Source organism: Varanus komodoensis, unplaced genomic scaffold (genome assembly GCF_004798865.1).
Source record: "Varanus komodoensis strain SLA01 unplaced genomic scaffold, ASM479886v1 scaffold4, whole genome shotgun sequence".
Classification (NCBI taxonomy): domain Eukaryota; kingdom Metazoa; phylum Chordata; class Lepidosauria; order Squamata; family Varanidae; genus Varanus; species Varanus komodoensis.
Window position 1 is genome coordinate 5,504,809 of NW_025335941.1, and position 21,621 is coordinate 5,526,429.

Here is a 21,621-nt window from a genome sequence, read left to right on the forward strand (position 1 = left end):
CAGTTCTAACCCTGGTATAGCATCCTTTTGAGTGCTAACAGCTAAAACTGAAATATCATCAGGAGATGGTTGCACTTAATAGTCCAACATCTTCAAAACTGGCTCCAGTGCTGGCACATAATCTTACACTAGCTGGCAGTACTGACGGAATACCTCAAAGCTGTGTAAACAGTATTACAATTATCTTTGTGCTCAAGCTTGCTTCAGAGTAAGGGCCAAAGCAAGCATCATACACATAACATGGGTCCAAATCTGGATTGGGAGCCCTATGGCTACTCAAAACTGGAAAAAAGGAGGGGATTACCTGCTATATTGCAAGATACAAATTGAAAGTGATGTCTGATCTGGCCCTAAGTAAACTGATTGTTCATTGTAGCAGTTTTTAGCACCCTGAAATACTGAATACTGTTTTTACCTGCATGAAGTTGGTTTCACTGCGGACTAAGCTAACAGGATCAAAGACTTGTAATTGACCATTAGATTGTAGCTGAAAAGTATTAACTGTTTTAGGAAGAATGGGTTAAATTTAAACACAGTTGAAAACCATATATTAACCATTGTATTAAAAGCTAGCATACAGCTATATCATAACTCAAGTAGAAGAATTACTATGAATAAGGCTCACAGGACTACTGTGCTCATGTTAAGATACTATTTATATATATTTGAATGTCCCAATTTTCAGAATAGCTGTAGCTGCCATTTTGAAAAATGAAACAACCACATAAAGATTATTCAGAGGCAGACATCAGTTTGACAAATGCACAGAACTCTGGCCCCAGATGTTTGAAGGCTCCTGGGCAAGACACCCTCAATGGTTTCCTCCCTGCATGATCCTGCCTCCCCACTGCCATTGCCACCAGTTGCTCTTGCTCTTTCTTTTTCTTTTTCTCATTGTTGCTACCAATTCTTGTTTGGCAGGCAGAGATCCAGCAAGCAAGTAGGCAGGGGTGTCTGTTTGTACTCCTCCTCAGCACCACCCCAGTCTGGAACAAAGCAAAAGGCAGAAGAACAAGCAGATTGCAATGGTGGAGAAGAGCAGCAAGTTCAAGGTACTTCTGACAGTGGGCAGGTGTGGGATTAGGTAGGTTCTCAACTATGTCTATCCTTGATGCTGTTTCAAGGTACATACTGACAACATTCAATATTAATGAATAGTGGTCCTATTAAGTCTGTCCTTGGAGCAAGATGGATCCAGATGGATTCCTGAGGGCTCTGGGGGATTTTCTGGCTGATAAAACTGGTGTTCCTGCTGATGTCCTGGTTGATTCATGGATTGGGAGATGACCAGGGCAATCAACATGATCACCCCTAAGCGTCCTTTCCCACCTAGTTGAGCCCACTCGGCACCATGGTATATGCCTGAGTTGCGGGCGATGAAGCAGGCTGGGAGACAATTAGAGCGCGGGTGGTGGAAATCTCAGGATGAATCTGACCGAACACACTTACGCGCTCATTATCAAGCCTATGTCATGGCTGTGAGGGCAGCGAAGAGGCAGTTCTCCACTTCCATTGCTTCCTCACAGTGCCATCCGGCAGAGCTTTTCTGAATAGTGCGAGGCCACACACTGACCAGGAAAATGATGTGGTCGCACCTTCTGTGCCTGCTGTGACAACATTGCCAGAACTTTAAGGAAAAAATCGCTCAGATTTGCTGTGATCTGGACTCCACAGTTGATAATGTTCCAGTACGGGAAGTGTCCAGAGCTCCGTCTGGTCCATCTTGAATGGATGAGTTTCAGTTATTGCAGCCTGATGATGTGGACAAGGTGCTTGGGATGGAATGTCCTACCACCTGTCTTCTTGACCCTTGCCCTTCCTGGTTACTTAAGGAGGCTAGTTACGGGATTGGTCCCTGGGTCCAGGAGGTTATTAATGGCTCACTGAGGGAGGGCTGGATCCCAGCCACCTTGAAGGAGGCGGTGATTTGGCCTGTCCTGAAGAAGGTAAACCTGGACTCAGAGGTGGCCACCAACTTTAGACCGTTTTTGGGCACAGTGTTAGAGCTGGTGGTGGTGGGACAACTCCAGTCACTCTTGAATGAAACTGATTATCTGGACCCATTTCAGTCTGGCTTCAGACCAGGTTATGGTACTGGATCTGCCTTGGTGGTATCCTTCTGGATAGGCTGGCTGACTTGGGAGTAGGAGGCACTGCGTGGCAATGGTTCCACTCCTATCTGGCCAGCTGATTCCAGATGGTGGTGCTGGGGGACTATAGTTCTGTGGCACGGCAGCTTTGCCATGGAGTTCCGCAGGGCTCTATTTTGTCCCCCATGCTATTTAACATCTACACGAAACCGTTGGGAGAGGACATCAGGAGGTTTGGGTTGTGAAGTCATCAGTATGCTGATGACACCAAGCTCTACCTCTCATTTACATCTGCTCCAGGTGAGGTGGTGGCTGTACTGAACCGGTACCTGGCTGAGGTAATTGTCTGAATGAGGGCCAATAAACTGAGCCTCAATCCAGATAAGACGGAAGTCCTGTTGGTGAGTGGTGCAGATCTCCAGGTAGGTGATTTTGACCCAGTTCTGGATGGGGTAGCACTCCCTCTAAAGGACAGGGCCCACAGCTTGGGAGTACTCCTTGACCCAGAGCTGTCACTGGAGCTCCAGGTGGCAGCAGTGACAAGGTGTGCTTTCCTACAACTTTGACTGATCCATCAGCTGCGTCCTTACCTGGATGAGTACTCCCTAGCAACAGTGATACATGCTCTGGTAACTTCCCGCTTGGATTACTGCAACACGCTCTACATGGGGCTGTCCTTGAAAATGGTCTGGATACTTCAACTGGTACAAAATAGAGCTACCAGGCTGCTGATGGGGATCGGCCGTTACTCTCACATAACGCTGGTCCTCTACCAGCTCCACTGGCTTCCAGTTGAAGTCCGGGCCCAATTCAAGGTGCTAGTTTTGACCTATAAAGCCCTAAACGGCTTTGGACCAGGATACCTGAAGGAACGTCTCCTTCCTTATATGACCTCACACCCCTTAAGATCTATGGGAGAAGCCCTACTCCGGGAACCCTATCTAAGAGAGGTAAAAAGGTCATCAACTCAGAGTAGGGCCTTTTCTGCTGTGGCGCCCAGACTCTGGAATGTACTCCCCAGAGAGGTACGCCTGGCACCAAGTTTATACTCTTTTTGGTGCCAGGCCAAAACCTTTTTATTTAAACAGTATTTTAAAATTTAATAGTTTTTAAGTTTAGTCAGTCTGTTTGTGATTTATTGTTTTGTTCTATTTTATTATTTATTGATATTGTTGTTTTAATTGTCTTTTTAAACATTGTAACTTGTCCTAAGATCTTGCATAATAGGACAGCATACAAAAGCTTTTAATAAATAAATAAATAATTTCTGAAATAATGTGTGGACAGTTTCATATGTAAACAGATGCATGTGTTCCACCCTCTTCCATCCCCTTAATATGACTACCAACTGAACTGAACAGTAAAGTTAGAAATATTTTTTCCCACATTTCAGAAAAGCTGACTGTTAAACCCGAACGAGCTGAAGCATTATGCATGCAGCACAATTCTACACAGATCATGACTGCATTTCTAACCTTGCACTTATCTAGCTGTGTTTTCACTGCATCGGGATCTGCTGCTGGTGTAGGTTGTGCTTTCAGCCAGTTTTCAGCAGCAATTACTGTCTGCTCCAGTTGCTGCAGCTGGGAGTAGAAGGCAATGATGTTATTTTGGTACTCCAGCCATGCCAGTCTTTCACTCAGCAACTGACAGAACTCAATCCAGCGATTGTTCAACTGCTCTGAGGCTTGTTTGATGTTGTCAGCATTAAGACCCTCTAGAAAGGAAGGATGGAAAGATAGAAGAAAAAAAAGAAGCAGCACATTTATTTTTAGGTCACAGTGGATTAAAAAAGGGGGAAAGAAATTTAACAACCCTATTTCTCTATCAAAAATCTCATAAAACCAACAAATGATTTATCATCAAAGAAATGATCCAGAACATACAGATGTTGTGCATTAGTGGAGAGAGGATTTTAATGTCCCTGTAAAAGTCTAGTGAAGGAATATTGTCAAGATGAACTACATTTGAAGGAAGAGGAGACGATAATGGCAAACTAATGGAATCAATTGGGTGAAATGGGAAGTTACATAGAAAAAAGGAGTTTTTTTCTGGACTAAAAATGTAAAATAATATATATTCAATCATTTATTAGGAAAAGGGTGAATAATGTCAAAGCATTGCATGTACTCTGAATAAAAATATGATTCTGATTAGTGAAAAAGTTCAATACACCAAATCACTACCCCAGATAATTGAGATAAAATTTTGCTAATTTACATGCTTACAGCCCACAAATCAAAAGGGTCAGAGAAAGGACACTGAGTAGAAAGCACACAGAACAAAGAGCACACACAGCAGAAGCTGGAACATCCCAGAGATCTCAGGATGCCAAAGAGGAAGAGGATGATGAACAGCATTCAGCACAGCAAGTGCCAGTACAGCAGAAGCCATAAAAGCTGGCTGTTAAAGAGCTGGGGAAGGTGGAGGGGGGGAATCCTAGCAGTGTATATTTTTTATTTTTATTTATACACACACACACACACACACACTGTATCTTCTAACAACTTCTTCCTTGTTTTCTTTCATATAGCTTGAAGCTTCCAGTCTGAAAATTATAAGGGTTGGGAAATTATAAGGTTAAATCTAGAGGGTGCCAGATGGAGGAACATGGCCATAAACCTTCTCATATTCCTTTCTCCCAAAGGAATATTAAGGATGAAATCCTGGGCACACAACTGGAAGCCAGTTTCATTGAACAGAAAGTAATTTACTTCTGAGTAGATATGCTATTTCATAAGCATAATGGATGCATATATTATAACAGTTGATATCTGAATGTACAAATATACAGTTTAAGCTGTTTTACCTTAGCATTATGGTTAAATATCTTGGTTTATTCCAAGTTATTATGGAAGTCATATAAGAGTCAATGTAGCACAGTAGTTAGAGTGTTGGACTGGAACCTGGGAGTTTCAAGTTCTGGTTTCGACATGACCACAAAGCTCATTGGATGAGTTTGGGCCAGTCACCAACTCTCAGCCTAACCTATCTCAGAGGGTTCTTGTGAGGATAAGCTTGAAAGCGAGAAGAGGAGAATTACGTAAACCACCTCGAGTTTCTTGAAAGAAGACATGTGGGATTATATTAATTACATAAATGAAGGAAATCTACCTTGCTTTGCATTAACCACTAATCCTTTTTGAATACAAAGTCTGGGAAGTGTGCTATGTTAAAGCAGGTGCATAACTCCTACCATAAACACCAAGCATGATGAATGATATCACTCCTATTCTATGGTAATAGATTATAATTTCAAGGTTAATGGCTCATAAATTGTTCCACATTTCATATTCAGAACACCCCTTATATCGACAGTGAATAAATACACTCTCCCCAAAGGACATAGAGATCAGTACCTGAAGTGCCTCCATTAATTTTATTACCTGTGTACTATGCATAACAAATTATGTTAAATTCTTTTAATTGTTTAGCACCTTCTTTTCAGTCTTCTGAATTGCTACTTAATGTGAAGTATACCTTGTCAAATGTCTTTATCATTAGCTATAGTTACAACATAGAAAAGTATGTTTTAGCTCTTGACTTACAAAGATATTTGGAATGGCAAGTGTGGTACCAGATTTCATCCTCATTATGTGCTGCACTATTACAAATTCATTTTGCATTTATTTTGATGCCTTCCAACATAATCAGATCATTGAGCATTTATTTCAATATAACAAGCACTTTGTTCTAAATCTGTCATAACAACCAAGCATTCATTTAAACCTCTACAGCCTGTTAGGTTGATGTCAGTGTAGAATATACATGTATTTTTAACAGTGCTGCTTATCTTATCTAGTTACACTTGCTTCTTCAGAGATACAGCTCTCAAGAAGCTGCTGTATTTATGCTAATTTTGCTGTAATGATTATATGTATTTAGTGTGTGTGTGAAAGAGAGAGAGAATATAAGAAATTTATATATTACAAAATTTGCAATACATGTTTTCCTGGTTTCCCTAGTAAAATGGATGATATCAGGTTGCACATGGAGCAACACTGCCTGAGACCCCAAAAGCTGGAATAGACAACAGTGGATTAGTACAGGAGTGTACAATTTTTCTGGGTTCAGAAAAATTCATTCATTCATTCCTGTGAAACCCACCAGATGACTGCTCAAGTACATGCGATGCTCATGGATGAATCCATCACTTAGACCAGAATGCATGCACATGGACATTCACAGACACACTTCCTTCAACCCAGTCAAGCACAGCCAGGTTAAAACCTCTTCTTCCCCAGTCATCCCAATCAAGAATGCTCTTTAGCTGGCACTATTAGCAGCGAGAGAATGGTGATCTTGATTGGGATTGGTGGGGATGGTGGCTTCGCTTTAGCCTATGCCTCTAGTGATTCTAATCAAGATAGTGAATAGCAGCAGAGAACCACTGATCCTTTTCCTGCTGCACAGAGGCTCAGTGATCAGATGGGCATCTGGAAAAGTGCTTCTGCACACAGAGCATGGCCAAGGGTAGCATGCAGACCATGTGCTGCTAGCTGCTCATATGTGAGCTAGAGACACAAGATTAAAGACATATCCTTCAGTCCAAAGGCAGTCTCTTAACGTAAGAACTTGAAGGTAGAAAACGAACACATATGATCCATTTGATCTCAGTCACTTTTAAAAATGTATTTAATCTTGTGCTTAAATTGATCAAATCCCAATGACATCAATAGGATTTAATCAAAACTATTGCTCACTGATTTCTGCCCACATGTGTTACAGAAAGTAAAAACAAAAAAACAAAGAACCTATTTCAAAATTCAATGAATGATGGGCCTATGCCTCTTTATGACTGAGAAAAAGTCTGTTGACTTGTAGTGAAGGTGGCTTGGGAAAACTAGGAGTTCTAAGACTTATTCCTGTCTAAATATGCTTAGCATTTGCCACTCAGATTCTATGTGCTTTATGTTCTATTAAACTGAAATATACTACAGTAGTATAATGGCATTATCTGATTCATCTCATTATTCTTGAAACAGGCCACTTAAGCAAGGTCACCTCAGATGCATACACACTTACATGGGAGTAAAGAGACTAAACTCAATGTGTGCATATGTATAAGATTTCACTCTTAGGCTGCAATGTTATACACACGCATATAGAATTAAGTCTCAGCAAATGCACTGGGGCTTATTTCTGAGTAGATACATATAGGGTGACCCCAGTAATATTTGAGGTGCAAGTCTATGCATGTGTAAGAGGAAGAAAAAGGTCTGTGACTGCCAGCATGCCCGTTCTAAACTTGTGCCCCTTTTTCCCTGACTAAACTTACACAGTATTGCGCCTTAGTGCCTAAAAACATCTAGATACTTTGTAAAGACAAATATTTCTGCCTACAATCAAACAGAAACGGAAAGCATGGAAGTGTCTGAGCAAAGAAGTCCTTTAATATTGAAGGATAATGTTCAAACTTTAATTAATGAAAAGAGACTCAAAATGAACACAGATAGAGGATAGGAATCTAAAAACTATGTTTAAAAACACTGACGAAGTTGATATGGAGAGAAAGAAAAGACAGATTTTAAAATACGGATAGATAGCGAGGAAGCATAAAAGAACAAGCACTTAAGAGAAATAGGAAAACCTTGAACCAAACATTATGGGATAGGAGGAGATTAGTTCAACAAACAATGTAGACAAGTCCCATGACCAAATTGATGCAGATGAAAATTAGTTTTCATTTGCAATTAACATTCTCCAAAACATTGTCTCAGATTATTTAAACCTGTAGTTTTCCAATGTTTTAGAACTTAAAAAAAGAATAAAAATGCAAGTCTAAAGTTTCAGAGAAAAAAAAAGCAACTAAAAACTGAAAACAGCTTGTTAATATCCTTGGCCATACTGAGAAACTGAATTTTGCACTGTGTCTTTGGTGCTAAATGTCAAGTACCTCCCATATTCTAATTGGAAAATAGATAACATTCACAAGATTCAATAAAATGTTCTGTTCCTTCACAAAATACTTTGCTAATACTGTCATGTGATAAATATGAATATATGCATTTATAAAATCCCAAAGAACATTATCTAAATCAACTGCTATGTAATTACCATTCACCATCTGCTCCACCAGGGCCTCAGCTGACCTATTAGCATCTTGGAGCTTCCTGTTCTTCTCAGGTTTTTCTCGTTCTATGGCCTGAAACATGACAGTGAAGTTGAGTATTTCACATGAGAGACTTCAAAATAACCTGCCAAACAAATACCTAGACTTCATGCTTGAAAAAAATAGGGTTTACACAGTAATTAAAGAATAACATTTAGAGCAAATCTAGAAAAACAGTAGTTCACCATGCTTCAGTCTACACAGCTTCCTATTTCTTTTTCCCATTCATACAAATCTATTTCTTGTTCTTCTCCAACAGCAAATATACAATTAAATCATTCATTTACCTGTACAGCTTTAAAGCTGTGAAGTATATTCAACCTAGCAGTAATGGCAAACAGTTATATAAACTATTGCATTTTTTACTAATACCAAATGGGATCAGCACTTAATCAAGCAAGTCTGATTGTTTTTCTACACTGCCTGATTTAATACTTACATAATTTGTGTAATTTGCATATTTTATTATGCACAAAATGAGACTGTCAAATGCTTTGGGGATTTAAGTAGTTTCCCAGTAATTATAGGGTTGGGTAAAATACATGCTTCATATTGCAATGTTCCCCATGCACCTTCCCTCTGCATCCCCACCACCACCCCATACCAATAAGGATGCCTCCATGTCATGGTGCAGTGAGCTTAGTAGTTACTTTTCTTTTCTTAGGCAGAAAATGTTCTAGGACATGGTGGGGGTTATACGATTTTTCCCTATCTAAACAAATTTCGATTACATTTGCAAACATCAGATTTGTAAACAAAGAGCATAAACATTTAGGTGACTAGGATCCAATAAAAGTTAAAAGCAGACTTGGCAGGACATGAAGCAAACCAAGTAAATTTTTTCAAAAGCCATTTAAGAGGCTAAAAAAAACAATGTTGTAAATTTAAGGATAAGCATAAACACAAATGCCTATTGAAATCTTGTCTCTCATATTTTAATACATTTTTATAATGGCTAATAGTGATCACAGCTACAATAGTTGGTATTTTGCATCTATTCCATCTTAATTCATAGGCTACATAATGGACAGCATAATGGACAGACCTATACTCAGGCTACAGACTATATGGGTGCCAACTGAAGCCAAACTATATGGTAAGGCAGCAAACCTATATGCTTTTCAACATATGTCAGATAAGGAAACAGATGTGTTTAGCTTCATTACTGTTGCATACCAAGGTCTCCATACTTCTTTATCAGCTTTTGTAAAATCAGCAGTTAGTGAGGATAATGAAATTTAATCAGAATGTTACAAATTCTGGTCAGAAAAATCAATGCCCCCTTCACCTAGAAGTTTCTCTTCTGCTAGAAATCAGGTTCTACACAAGAAAGGTCAACAACTAGCAGTTCAAAAGTCCAGGTTACTGGGTTTGTAGGTATATGGGCAAAAGTTCTTTAATATTAAACTCCTTGATCTCATTGATTACTGTGAAATTATGTGAGCTTAAAAGCAGTGGGATGAGCAGACCTTCTTTAATGTCAAAACTTCTGATTTTTCTATGACAAAACCACAAATGGCTTGGTGACCTTCTTTTTTATTTGGTTTAGCTATCTTGTTGGGCTTTTTTATTACAATTATTTCATGTGGTTGTTGTCTTCCAGACAAACTAATGCCCTTGGGTTTTTTTTAGTTGTATGTTCAGAGAGAAACATGGATTTTAAAGTATCTTTCTGCCATGGCTGAGACAACTTGATCAATGTAGGCCATGTAAAACAGAATTGCAACTCTCACTGGTCAACACAATGAATAACATGGATGGATGTTAGTACATGTTGCTATTTTTCCTTCCTGCAAGCTGGAGACAGACTTGCAGCCTGTGGGTTGATTTGGCCTCTAATCGAACTTGATCCAGCCCACAGCACTAGCCTGTTTTCTCTTTTCAATCCCAGCATCCCGTGTCTCCAGAAGGTGCTGGTGGAATGCTGAACTTCTACTGTGACCAAGGAAATAAAGTGGACCTGTGTCTACATTCTGGCAACAGATATGGGTCTGCTTTCCAGGAGGAGAGTGGAGCTTGAAGTTGGGCAAGGGTCTAATTCTGCTCAAAAAGGGAAACCACCCTGAGCCTCTGTCTCTTCTTCATTCCTTCCTTGCTATGGAAAACTTCACAGATGGACTGGAAAATTCAGGAAGGCGTGGAAGAGGGAAAAAGACCTGGAGTAGTCTGTAGAAAACATCTGTAGCTATGGTTCAGAGTAAGCTTTGTCAGAAGTGAATGTTGGTAGCCAGCAGACCTGACAGCATGTAAAGGGGAGCAGGAAAGTAGCTGCCAGTTCCTCCTTTCTCCTTAATAGGACTGGCAAAAACATTTTGGAATACTGAACTCATAGGGGAAGACTACTAAATAATATATCCGTGCATACAGTGCTTAAAATCTTTACAATTGTGCATGAGGTAGAAAAACTGGACACCAGAATTGTATTCTCTCTGCCTTGCTTTCCCTACTGACTTGTTCCACTACTAGAGTTCTCCTCCTATGGATGCTGGACCTATATAGTATAAAGCTTATTCAAACCTACAGCAAGCTGCTGAATGTCACAAAGCAGGCAACAACATAGCTAATAAACATGATCAAAATGTTTACTTAGGCTTGGAAACAACTTAAGTTCATATCTCAGAAACAGAAAAATAATTATTAGTATTATCATATTTGTTGTTGTTATGTGCCATCAAATCATCTCCAACTTATGGCAACATTATGAATGAAATGACTCCAAATTTTCCTGTCTATGGCAGCCCTACTCAGCTCTTGTAAATTCAAGGTTGTGGCTTCATATTTGGTCTTTCTCATATTTGGGCTTTCTTTTCTTCTTCTGCTTTTGATATTCCTTAGCATGATTGTCTTCTATTGGGAGTTTTGCCTTTTTATAATGAGCCAAATAATTAGTATTGTCATTATTATTTCAATTTTTCCTCTTTTTTAAAAATTAACTAACAAATGAAAAGATTATTGATGATAAAGCAAATGGTAACATGATTTAGCTTTATATAGATATGGTATTAGAGCATCACATTATTCCAGTATCATTTTCCTCTGACAGAGTATTGATCTTCATAGAAAATAGAAAGATTTAAATAATTTGGACTTCTTGGTTTGTGGCTTTAAAATGGGTGCTTATTGAAAACACAACTGCTTCCCACTTCTGCTGCCATTATTTAAAAGAAAATAACAGGAACAAAAAATACCATCTTGATGGATAAAACCAACATATGCATATCTTGTTTCAATAATGATAAGCCAGGTACCCAAAGCATGAGGATACTGGTGATCCTGTTATTTGTCCCCATTACCTGCCATGTAAAGGTAAATTGAGCAGGTGGTTTCCCTTTAACTGCAACAGCTAATAAAGTTGTGTGGAAAGTCAAGTTAGTGGTAAGATTTTGTCAAAGTCAAACTTTTCAAAATTGTTTCACTTTGCTTTCTTTTCAGGCACTCTATAGGATACACAGAGTGCACAATTTGTTTTTATGTCATTCCTTTAACAAGTCCATGCTGTTTTGTGTCATGCCTCTACTCAGAGGAATAGCTATTGCTCCCAAAAACTGAAACTTAGATAAGCTGCTGTCACAAAATGAGGAGAAGCCTGAGCCCTCAAGAGAGATGGCAGTAGGATTATCCCTGAAGAGGACGGAATTCTGCCTCTGAGCCAGGTGTTGAACAACACTAGCCCTTAGGATAAAATGTTTCCTCATGAGCAGGGCTCTGGCCAGATAGGTATGCTACAGCCTAGCATACTGGGGTTCAGCAGGCTATGTCAATAAAAGCCTTCAGAGTCTGCTGAACCAGTGGTAGAACCAACCCTATTATTTCATCTCCACTATACCCTACCATTTCTTTCAGATTTTCCTTTGACAAACATTTATCCTTGAACATTTACTTGTTTGTTATCTTGCTTTTGGACTTTTACTCAAAGTCTGCTTCAGCCAAAGCAGGAAAATATTTACAACAACGTGACAGTCAGTTACTTCTCAACAGTTATTTAAGAACTCCTCTTCCACACCCACAGGTTAGAGAGCCTGTACACAATTTAACATCTAAGAAAGCATAGCCGATGCTTCAAGAAAAGGATTCAACAGAAAACTTGATGCAGATTTCTAAGGCAAAAGTGTTAACTATATGATTTTTTTCCTACCTGAACTTTTTCTCTGAGGTCTGACAGATTGCCTTCTTTTCTGTATATTGCAAACTCAGGACTCTGGAGTACAGCTTCTGAGCGGGTCATCCAACTGTGAAGTTCTGTTGTATCAACATCAAACCTAAGCCCAAAAAGGGGGAAAATCCTTTATACAGAGTAATAGCAAAAGTCACTGTTATAGTAATGGCTTACACTTTATGTTTAAATCAGAAGTATGAACTAAAAGTGAAAAATCATGGCAAGATTAACACACCAACAATAGGTTCTACAGTTTAGAGTTATTTAGACTTTCAGTAGTCTGCATTCCAGTAGGTATCACATAAAATTGCCAGTGCAGGAAGGCCTCCTTTTAAATGTGCAGATGCTTTTGAACTCAAGGGATTGCTATAAAACTTATAAAACAAACTTATAAAATGAACACAGTTGATCCCTAGTTTATACCTGCATTTCTGTTTTTAAAGCATTTTATTATTTTAACACATTTTTCCTAGTACACGACACAAGTAGATTTCTGTTACCATCAACTTGTCTAAGAATTAAGATGGTGCGAACTGTGGTGAATGAATGATTGTGCGACAAGATGATATTCTAGTAGTGATGGCACAAATGTTCATGGTCTTCTCTTCAAACACGTCTTTAGTTCAAGAATCACATATTTGCATTTGCAGAAAATCAAATAAGCAAAAGTTACATGAAAAGTAATTCAGTCAGCTCTGAAGAATTGGAAAAATGGGAAATAACCTGTTCTGTTCTTTAAAATAGGAACTAATTTGCAACACCGTGTTTGATTTTAAATGGAGACCAAGGCACTATAAAACAAGTTTGTTGTATTCTTTTAAAAAGTTTGGTAAATATACTTTTAAGATATTTTAAAGGAAGAACTGAACTATTATAGATTATTCCACATTCAAAAAATGGAGGTTTATACACAACAGCTCATTGGTATTAATGAGCATTAAACCAATCACTTTATTTGGAATGTGGCCATCTTTGTGCAAAATGAGTCTGTATCAACTGAAAGTACAGGGGTACCATGGTTCATAAACTTAACCTGTTCCAGGACTCTGGTCATGACCCAAATTGATTGTGAGCCAAGTTAAATTTCCCCATAAGGTTCAATGTAAATAAGGTTAATCCGTTCTGTAACCATTTTTTAAATCAGAAAAATGTGAAGCAAAGTGACAACAACAAAGATCACGGCCATCTCCCTCACCCCACCCTGAGCACAAGCACAGCCATCTCCCTGCCCCCCCCCCCCAGCGTGACCGAGATTGCACCTGTCATCCCTGCAGGCGCCTGTCAACCCGGCGTGCTGGGGGGTGGAGGGGAGAGATGGGTGTGATTGCGGGCACACTGGAGGAGGAACAGACAGGTGCAAACAGCATGCTGGGGGATGGAGAGATGGGCGCAATCTCGGCCATCTCCCCCCTGCCCCCAGCACAATCATGGGCATCTCCCCACTCGGGGGGGTGGGGAGATGTCCATGATCACAGTTCCATTCATGCAGGGAAGGCATGCATGATCAGAGGCGTGCTGCTGCAGGAAAGACAGGCGCAATCTCGGCCATCTCCCCTGCAGCTCTGCTGTGCTGCACCTGTCTTTTCTGCAGCAGCACGCCTCTGATCACACATGCCTTCCCTGCATGAAAGCAACTATGATCGTGGCCATCTCCCCACTCGAGGGGGGGGATGGCTGCTATCTTGGTCACCACCAAAAGTGGAGTTCGTGACCAAAGTCAAAATCTTTCAGAAATTTTTGTTCGTGACCCGATTTATTTGTGAACCAAGGCGTTCGTGTGCCAAGGTATCACTGTACTTGCAAAATTTTAACATAAATAATGTGTTGATTTATTTGCCTTCTTTTTCCAACAATTTGTTTCCCTTCATTCTCCCACTCTCTTGTTTGACTTTTCACTCTACCTTCCTCCTTTCTATTGCAGTCCTCAACAGACTGTGAAGGATACCTGCCTCTTTCCTACCAAGAAAAACCACATGCATTTCAAACAACAAAAGACCTAGGCCCTCCCCTGGTAAAAGCACACTATTGGCCATAGAATGGTTTCTCTGTCTTCATGTGACTGGAGAAACATGAAACAGCTGGACCACCTAATGTTGCTGGTATGGGCAAAGCTGCCAGTTTTACTTCCTCCTGTATTTGAATCGCAGATTCCTCTGAATATAAAGAATTCTGAAATTTTGTAGATTCTTATTTTTAAAAGTTCGTATAAAGAAGAAATTTGCATTATTGAATGCAACTGATCAGGACCCAGAAGAATTGTGGATGTAAAAACATAATTCCTGTAGTAAAAAGAAGTAAAAACCCTAAATGGATGATAGAAGTAACTCACAAGTGGTAAGGACAGGCAAGAAACAAAAGGAAAAATTGACAGAAATAGGGGTCAGAATGTGGAATGCAACACTTCAGTGATTATCATGGAGTGGCAAAAAGAACTATTACAGTGACTAGTGCAAAGAAATAGAAGATAACAACAAAAGAGGAGAAACAACTCAGAAGGTACAAGAAATCAAAGGAAAATTCGTATCTATATTAGTAATGCTGAAAGAAAACAGGAGGACAGGGTACATTAAAGAGAAGATAGAATCAATGTACAGAAAAGATGGAATGATGTCCACATTCTGAAAAGGGGAATCCTGTGAAGAACCTACAATAATGGAAAGTGGAGTGAAAACCATTTGGGAAACACTTTAGAGGAAGAAAACAGTCAGATTAAATGGGATACCAGTAGAATATTCCAAGCTGAAGATCCTAACAAAAATGTGCAAGAAAATATGGAAAAACAAAATGATGACCCACAGGCTGGAAACATTCAATAGACATCTCAGGCTCCAAGAAAGGACATTCTAAGGATGCAGCAACTATAGGACTATTGCACTAATTTCCCATGCAAGTAAAGTGTTGCTCAAGGTGTTGCAATAAACAAGTTTACCCCATAGGGAGGAAGGTATGTCTAATGTTCAAGTTGGATTCCAAAAATGAAGATTATATACCAAGTCTATATTGGCAACTGGAGCACATCAAAGAATTTCAGAAGATTATAGTTTCATAGAATAGTAGGGTTAGGAGGAGTCAAGGAAGCCATTGGGTCCAACCTCCTGCTGGTGTGGGATGGCAAGTCACACAATTCCACTCAGATGACTATCCAGTTTCACACTGAATATCTCCAGTATGGCCCATGGCCTCTCCTGGCAACTGATTCCACAGTCATATTGCTATGATAGTTAAGATTTATTTCCTGGTGTCTATCTTGAATCTGGTGTGCTGAGTGTGGTGTCCCACATTCAGGGATAAGAGAGAAGAGACATTTTCCTTCCTCTTGTGACAGACATTAGTATATTCAAAGAGTGCTAGCATATCCTGTTGTAGTCTTCTCTTGAATCTCTTGAACATGTCCAGCTCTCTCAGCCTCTCAGCATAGGGCTTATTTTCTAGACCGTGGATCATCTTCATTGCTCTCCTCTGAACCCTTTTTATTTTTTTCTGCATCCTTTTAAAAAGGATGCCCAGAATTGAACTCAGCATTCCAAGTAAGACAGCAGTACTTCAGAGTAAAAGGGAACTAGTACATCTCTTGTTTTGGAAGTGATGCTTCTATTTATGCATTCCAAAATAGTGCTCGCCGTTTTTGCAGCTGCATTGAATGTTGGTTCATATTCAACTTGTCCACAACAACTCCAAGGTCTTTTTCTTTTGTCAGTGCTGTTGAGCCAAGTATTCCCAATTTTGTATCAATACATTTGGTTCCCAAATGGAGAACTTGGCATTTGTCCCTGCTCAATTTCATTCTGTTGCTTTCCACTCAGTATTATAGCTTATCTAGGTCATCCTGGATCTTTTTTTTTTTTTTTTTTTGTATTCCAGGGTATTAGCTATTTCATTCAGTTTTGTGTCATCTGCAAATGTAGCTATTGTTCCCTGGACTTCCTCATCCGGATCACTATTAAAGATGTTGAAAGAGCATTGGTCCCAGGACTGTGGCACCCCACGTGTTAACTTTATCTGGCTTGAGAATGAGCTGTTGATGAGTACTCTCTGTAACTGATTTTATAACCAGAGGTGGATCTCCCTAATAGTATTTCTGTTGGTCCCACATTATGCTAGTTTGTTTATCAGAATGTCATGGGGCACTTTGTTGAATGCTTTGCTAAAGTCTAGCTAAATCATGTCCACAGTTGTTTTGATACCCAGTCAAAAACTGAGATTAGTTTAGTTTGGAATGACTTATTCCTTATTCTGAAGGAATCCATGTTGGCTTCAGTTCATCAGTGTATTTTCTTCAGGGTGCTTGCAGACAGATTTTTTAAAATAATTTGCTCCAATATTTTCCCAGGGATAGATGGTAGATCGACTAGTCTATAGTTTATCTTTTTTCCCCTTTCTTGTAGATGTGGACAACTTCAGCTCTTCTCCAGTCATCTGTTTCCCAAGAATTCACAAAGATTATAGATAGTAGTTCAGAGAGTTCTTTTGCCAGTTTCTTTTATGACTGGAGGATGGAGCTCATCATGTCCTTGAGATTTGAGTGCATTAACTTCATCAAGGTGTGCCTTGGCCACTTATCAGTTGTTCTTAGGCTGCCCTCCTACCCCTTCATCTTTCATCTCTAGGTAGATCGTATTTGCTCTTCTGGGAGAAGATTGAACTGAAATAGGAGCTAAGCACATCTGCCTTTTCCTTGTCATTTGTTAGCTTTTTGCTGGCCACATTAAGTTATCTCTTCTTGTTTGTCTTTTGTTTTGGACATAACTGAAGGAGGCTTTCTTGTTGTTTTTAGCAAGCCTTGCTAGCTTCCCTTCGTTACTTGCTTTAACCTTCCTGACTCCCTCCCTGCAAATCTTTGTGGTCGGTTTATACTCTTATTTTGTGGCCTGGCCTCTCTTCTACTTCCTGTACATGGTTTTTTTTTCCTTTCAAGTTGTTGCTTCTCTTTTTGTGGTTATGAGTGCTTCCTCTGTTGTCTTTCACATTTTTGGTTGGAATTAGTTGTTGCTTGTGCTTTGATAATCTTTTTTTAAAATTTCCCATCCCTCTTGGATTCCTTTTCCCTTTAGAGTAAGTTGCCAGGGGATTTTATTTATCATTGATTTGAATTTCTTATAATTGGCCCTTTTGAAGTCTAGGGTATGTGTTTGGCTAGAGTTGACTCTTGCCATCTTCCTAATTGAGAATTCTGAGAAGGAATTCTGAGAAAGATTAGTCTATGCTTTATAGTCTACACAAAGCCTTTGACTTTATAAATCACAGCAAACCATACAGGGTTCTGAAAGAAATGGATGTGAACTTGATTGACCTGCTGTACAACCTGTATCATGTATAAGAAGCTACTGCTAGGACCGAAGATGGAGGAGCAAAATGGAAAAGGCTTCAGACTGGGATGTATTTTATCTACTGATCTGTTATCTGCACAATACACATCATAGGAAAATTCAGTTTGGATTACAGGAAACAGGTATAAAATGGGATGAAGATATATGATACCATATTACTGGACAGGTTCACATAATGAAACACACCACAGCAGTCTTCTGTGCAGAATGGTCTGTCATGTTACTTCAGCAAGGGATGTTTAGTTTTTATAAAACATAATAATTAAAAAATAATGCTATGTTCTATTGTTTCCATGTTTCCTTATACTTTTACCATTTCCTTGAATATGGCATCATGGTTTTCACAGTCCTGGTCTACAAACAACACAGATTTCCCTGGAAAAAGCAGTAACTGCAGGAGTTGCTGCAGCCATCCAAGTGCGGGATTTAATTTAAGGTGCAGTAACTAATAAGATATTTGCCAAGACTGGGAGGACTGAGTGAAGGAGGTGGAAACGTCATTAGTATAGAAACCACTAGATCATCTGTCAGGCATATCCAGGCTAATGCACCCCACTCCCAAGAAATTACGCAAGGTTGTGTGTTGTGACATGGGAACTCAGTCAATGAGAACCCTAAATAGATTAATCTGCCAGTTTCTCCAACATTCTATGCTTTCAAATCTTTCAAATTCTTTTTATACCAAACATGGAGATTTTACATATTTTAAGTGCCTATAAAATCTTAAGAGAAAATAAATTATCAGCCATGCATACAATAATGTATGAATATACTAGTAGAGCAGATGCAATGTATTACATGGATTAAATGCAGCTATCAGCTACAGACCTTTTTATTTAAGCGTCATTTTAATTGTTAATAGTATTTGCTTATTTTATCTGGCCAGGGAGACTTATTTTATATTGTTACTTATTTTATATTGTTATTTTTTGTATTTTTACTTTATGTTGTGAGCCACCCCGAGGCTTCGGCAAATGGGGCGGCATAGAAATGTTTTAATAAATAAATAAATACAGTTGTCTATTGGACTGTTTCTATTGCAAAACAGTGAGAGTTAGGCTGTCAGCTACTATACATTTTCCTTTGAGTTTAGTGGCATCATATGAGAACACTAGGAATATTGTTTCATCAATTCAGTGTGAGCTGAAGAGCAAAAATTCAGTATATCCTAAGTAAATCCTTGACCTTTCTTTTAATATTTAACAGTATCCTTTATCATAACTGTTGTTAAATCAGCTCCTTATTTTTATAGACAAGATTTATCTAAAATTCACAAAATGTGAAGACACTAGATGGAGCACCTATACTGCTTTAATGTGCTTTTCCTTTTACAGAAAGATAGACAAGCAACTTCACATCCATCTGCTTCGACAACTAAGCTTTGTAAGAATGACATGGAATAGTATACATACAAAGCATCTTTGCATGTTTATTACATAAAATGAAATTAAACATTTAGAACTCTGCCATCTAAACTTGTAAAACATTTGTCCAGGAGGATTGTACTGGTTGCAAATATTAAATAGTCAAGATTTAAGCAACTCTCAACTATTTAAGCATGAATGGGCATCTTCTGCTATGGGCAGTTTTTGGGAAGTCCTAATTTTTGGGAAATTCTATACTTATCAGTTCTCCAGTGAAATTTCACAGAATCAGCTTTACCTATAAGACTAAGGCTATGAAACAGGTTGTTGATAGAAAGAAGATAGATAGCATGGGGAAATGAAGCCAGGAAGGCAGTCCCCAGCCACTCCTGGAGGAAGAAAAGTACACATGCACAAACAGTACGAAAATTAATGGCATAAATTAACCAGGAGAGGTTGAAAATATTAACCGAGAACTGAAACTTCCCATCACAACTGAAAAAACGCAACTTTAGCGGACAAAAGAGGTACTGGGGGGAGGGGAGAGAGTCTTTTCAAAAAAGAAAGTAGTGCTGCAAAACTATGTAAAGGCCAAAACAGCATCAAGGAATTCAAAGTGGAGAAAGAAATAGATTTCTGCACATAAATAAAGCAGAACCACCCCTACTGAAACAGAAAATGGTTAAAGTAACAGCAGATACGACTAAGTGGTAACACTGTTAACAGACAGAACAAACAAGGAGACTGGCATGCAGGCCAAATGACTCAGAGAGGGAAAAGATTTTTTTTCTCTGGTTGACCTGTTTAGTCCCACCCCACAAGTTTTGACTGGATCCAAGCATGCTAAGGGCTACTTCTGCATACTTCTCAGCAATAGCATCACTTTGGAGCTTGCAGGGTGTTTTTCACTCAGCAGCTTTCCTGGACATAAATCATAATAGCAATGGCTACACTGAGGCATGAGAACATGACAGAAGAAACATCTAGCCAATGGAAGAGGGAACACTTAATGAACAGAGTGTCCATATCTTGTGCAGTTGCTTCCTCCTCTTCCTCCCACTGAGCTGTCTGATGTCATGAGGCCTGTTGTTGTTCACTAGCCCACCCAGAGGTAGGACTTCAGTTATGAGCCCCTTTTTCCTGTGGAAAGTTTCTCTGACACTTGGAGAAAGGGTTTTTCTTCATTTTAGCTGTTCTCATCCACTTGAGGAGCGAAACTTAGGTCTCCATGGATCACATTTATCCACAAGACCAAAATGTGGTACAGGTTTCTTCAAGACTATTCCATTGGACCTAGTATGCAGTATTTTATAGCCTGTCAATATTACATCTGGCCACATCCTTATTTTCTGCTTGTAAGAAAAACAAATGTGTCTTCCTTCATGTGTTTATTACATATCACACCTTCCTTCATTGCAGAACTCAGAGCAACAAACAAAAAGTTCCCAGGTGATCGTACAGGCAGGCACTGGACAGACATTAGCTTCAGCAACATTACTGTAGCATGTACTTGCAGACCCTACCATGGGACCAACTACTGCAACAACTTCTGTTCTTCAGCATAGCAGACTTTAGGAAAGGAGAGTTATTTCTATCTTCAGATTATGGCAGTTTCTGTTACATTTGAAGTGTAAATAGGGATTTTAGAGGCTCTATCAGTCTCCCAAGACAGCATCTTTTCCACATGCAGGTCTTTCTACAGGTATATTACCAAAAAACACTGACAGTTGAAAGTGAATCTCAGTTTGCAGTCACCTGGTGATTCTTTATGTAATGTCCTAATTTGCTTTTAGCATCCTGCAGTTGTATAACATATTGTACCAGGGCTGAGGAACCAAATCTGGCCATCTAGTATTCTTTAGAAACTATACCACTTCCCCTGGCTTTAACCAATTTGTCCAACTACAAATTACTGAATCTTTTCCTTGCTTTTCGGCAGGCATTTTCCCCTCCTAAAATATTGAAATGCCTCTTCTAAGACTTAGTTGCTGACAGTAAGAACTTTTAGCCTACAATAAGCTGGTGTTTTTTATATTTTTGGCCCCCTCAATTACTGAAATGTAGCCCCTGAGAACTTCTCTGAAAGAGGTTTCTGAGGCTTGCCTTATACTATACAAAGAAGTGTAAATATGTTGCGTAAAGTTCAATACACTTGGAATATTTTGAATTAGAGAAGTTGAAAGAAAAAAACTTGAAACAAATAATTTCATTTTATTACCACACCCATATTATTATATGTTCAAATTGCTATAGATGACAATGGAGCATGGCTAAAGAGTGAAAATTCCAGCATAAAGAAGAAACTGTCTAATTGTGCCTATGTTAGGACTTGGCCACACCTTCTGTGATACCAGGAAGAAAAAGCTACTCTAGAAAGACCATTCACCACCATCTGATGTACTCTATAGTTACTGATAAAATTTGAACATTTTTTCCTGAAAATATGGAAGACAAGGTGTCAATATGACTAATAAAATATAATATTACCATTCAGTTTTGTTAATATTCAGCCATACTTCCACTTTTCAAATACCATAAATTATAAACCCTGTAGCAGAGCAGAGGAAGCATG

General features: G+C 39.0%; 1 protein-coding gene across 7 annotated transcripts in view; it reads right to left on the reverse strand.

The window, feature by feature from the left end:
• DMD (dystrophin) overlaps positions 1-21,621 on the reverse strand; it is a 994,758-nt gene that overhangs the window by 651,305 nt on the left and 321,832 nt on the right. For all 7 annotated transcript variants that reach the window (XM_044441365.1, XM_044441364.1, XM_044441363.1 and 4 more), the window contains 3 exons: positions 12,338-12,461; positions 8,148-8,235; positions 3,566-3,807 (listed from right to left, as the gene is read on the reverse strand). In XM_044441365.1, the coding sequence (XP_044297300.1) occupies positions 3,566-3,807; positions 8,148-8,235; positions 12,338-12,461 (454 nt within the window). The remainder of the gene's footprint in view (positions 1-3,565; positions 3,808-8,147; positions 8,236-12,337; positions 12,462-21,621) is intronic.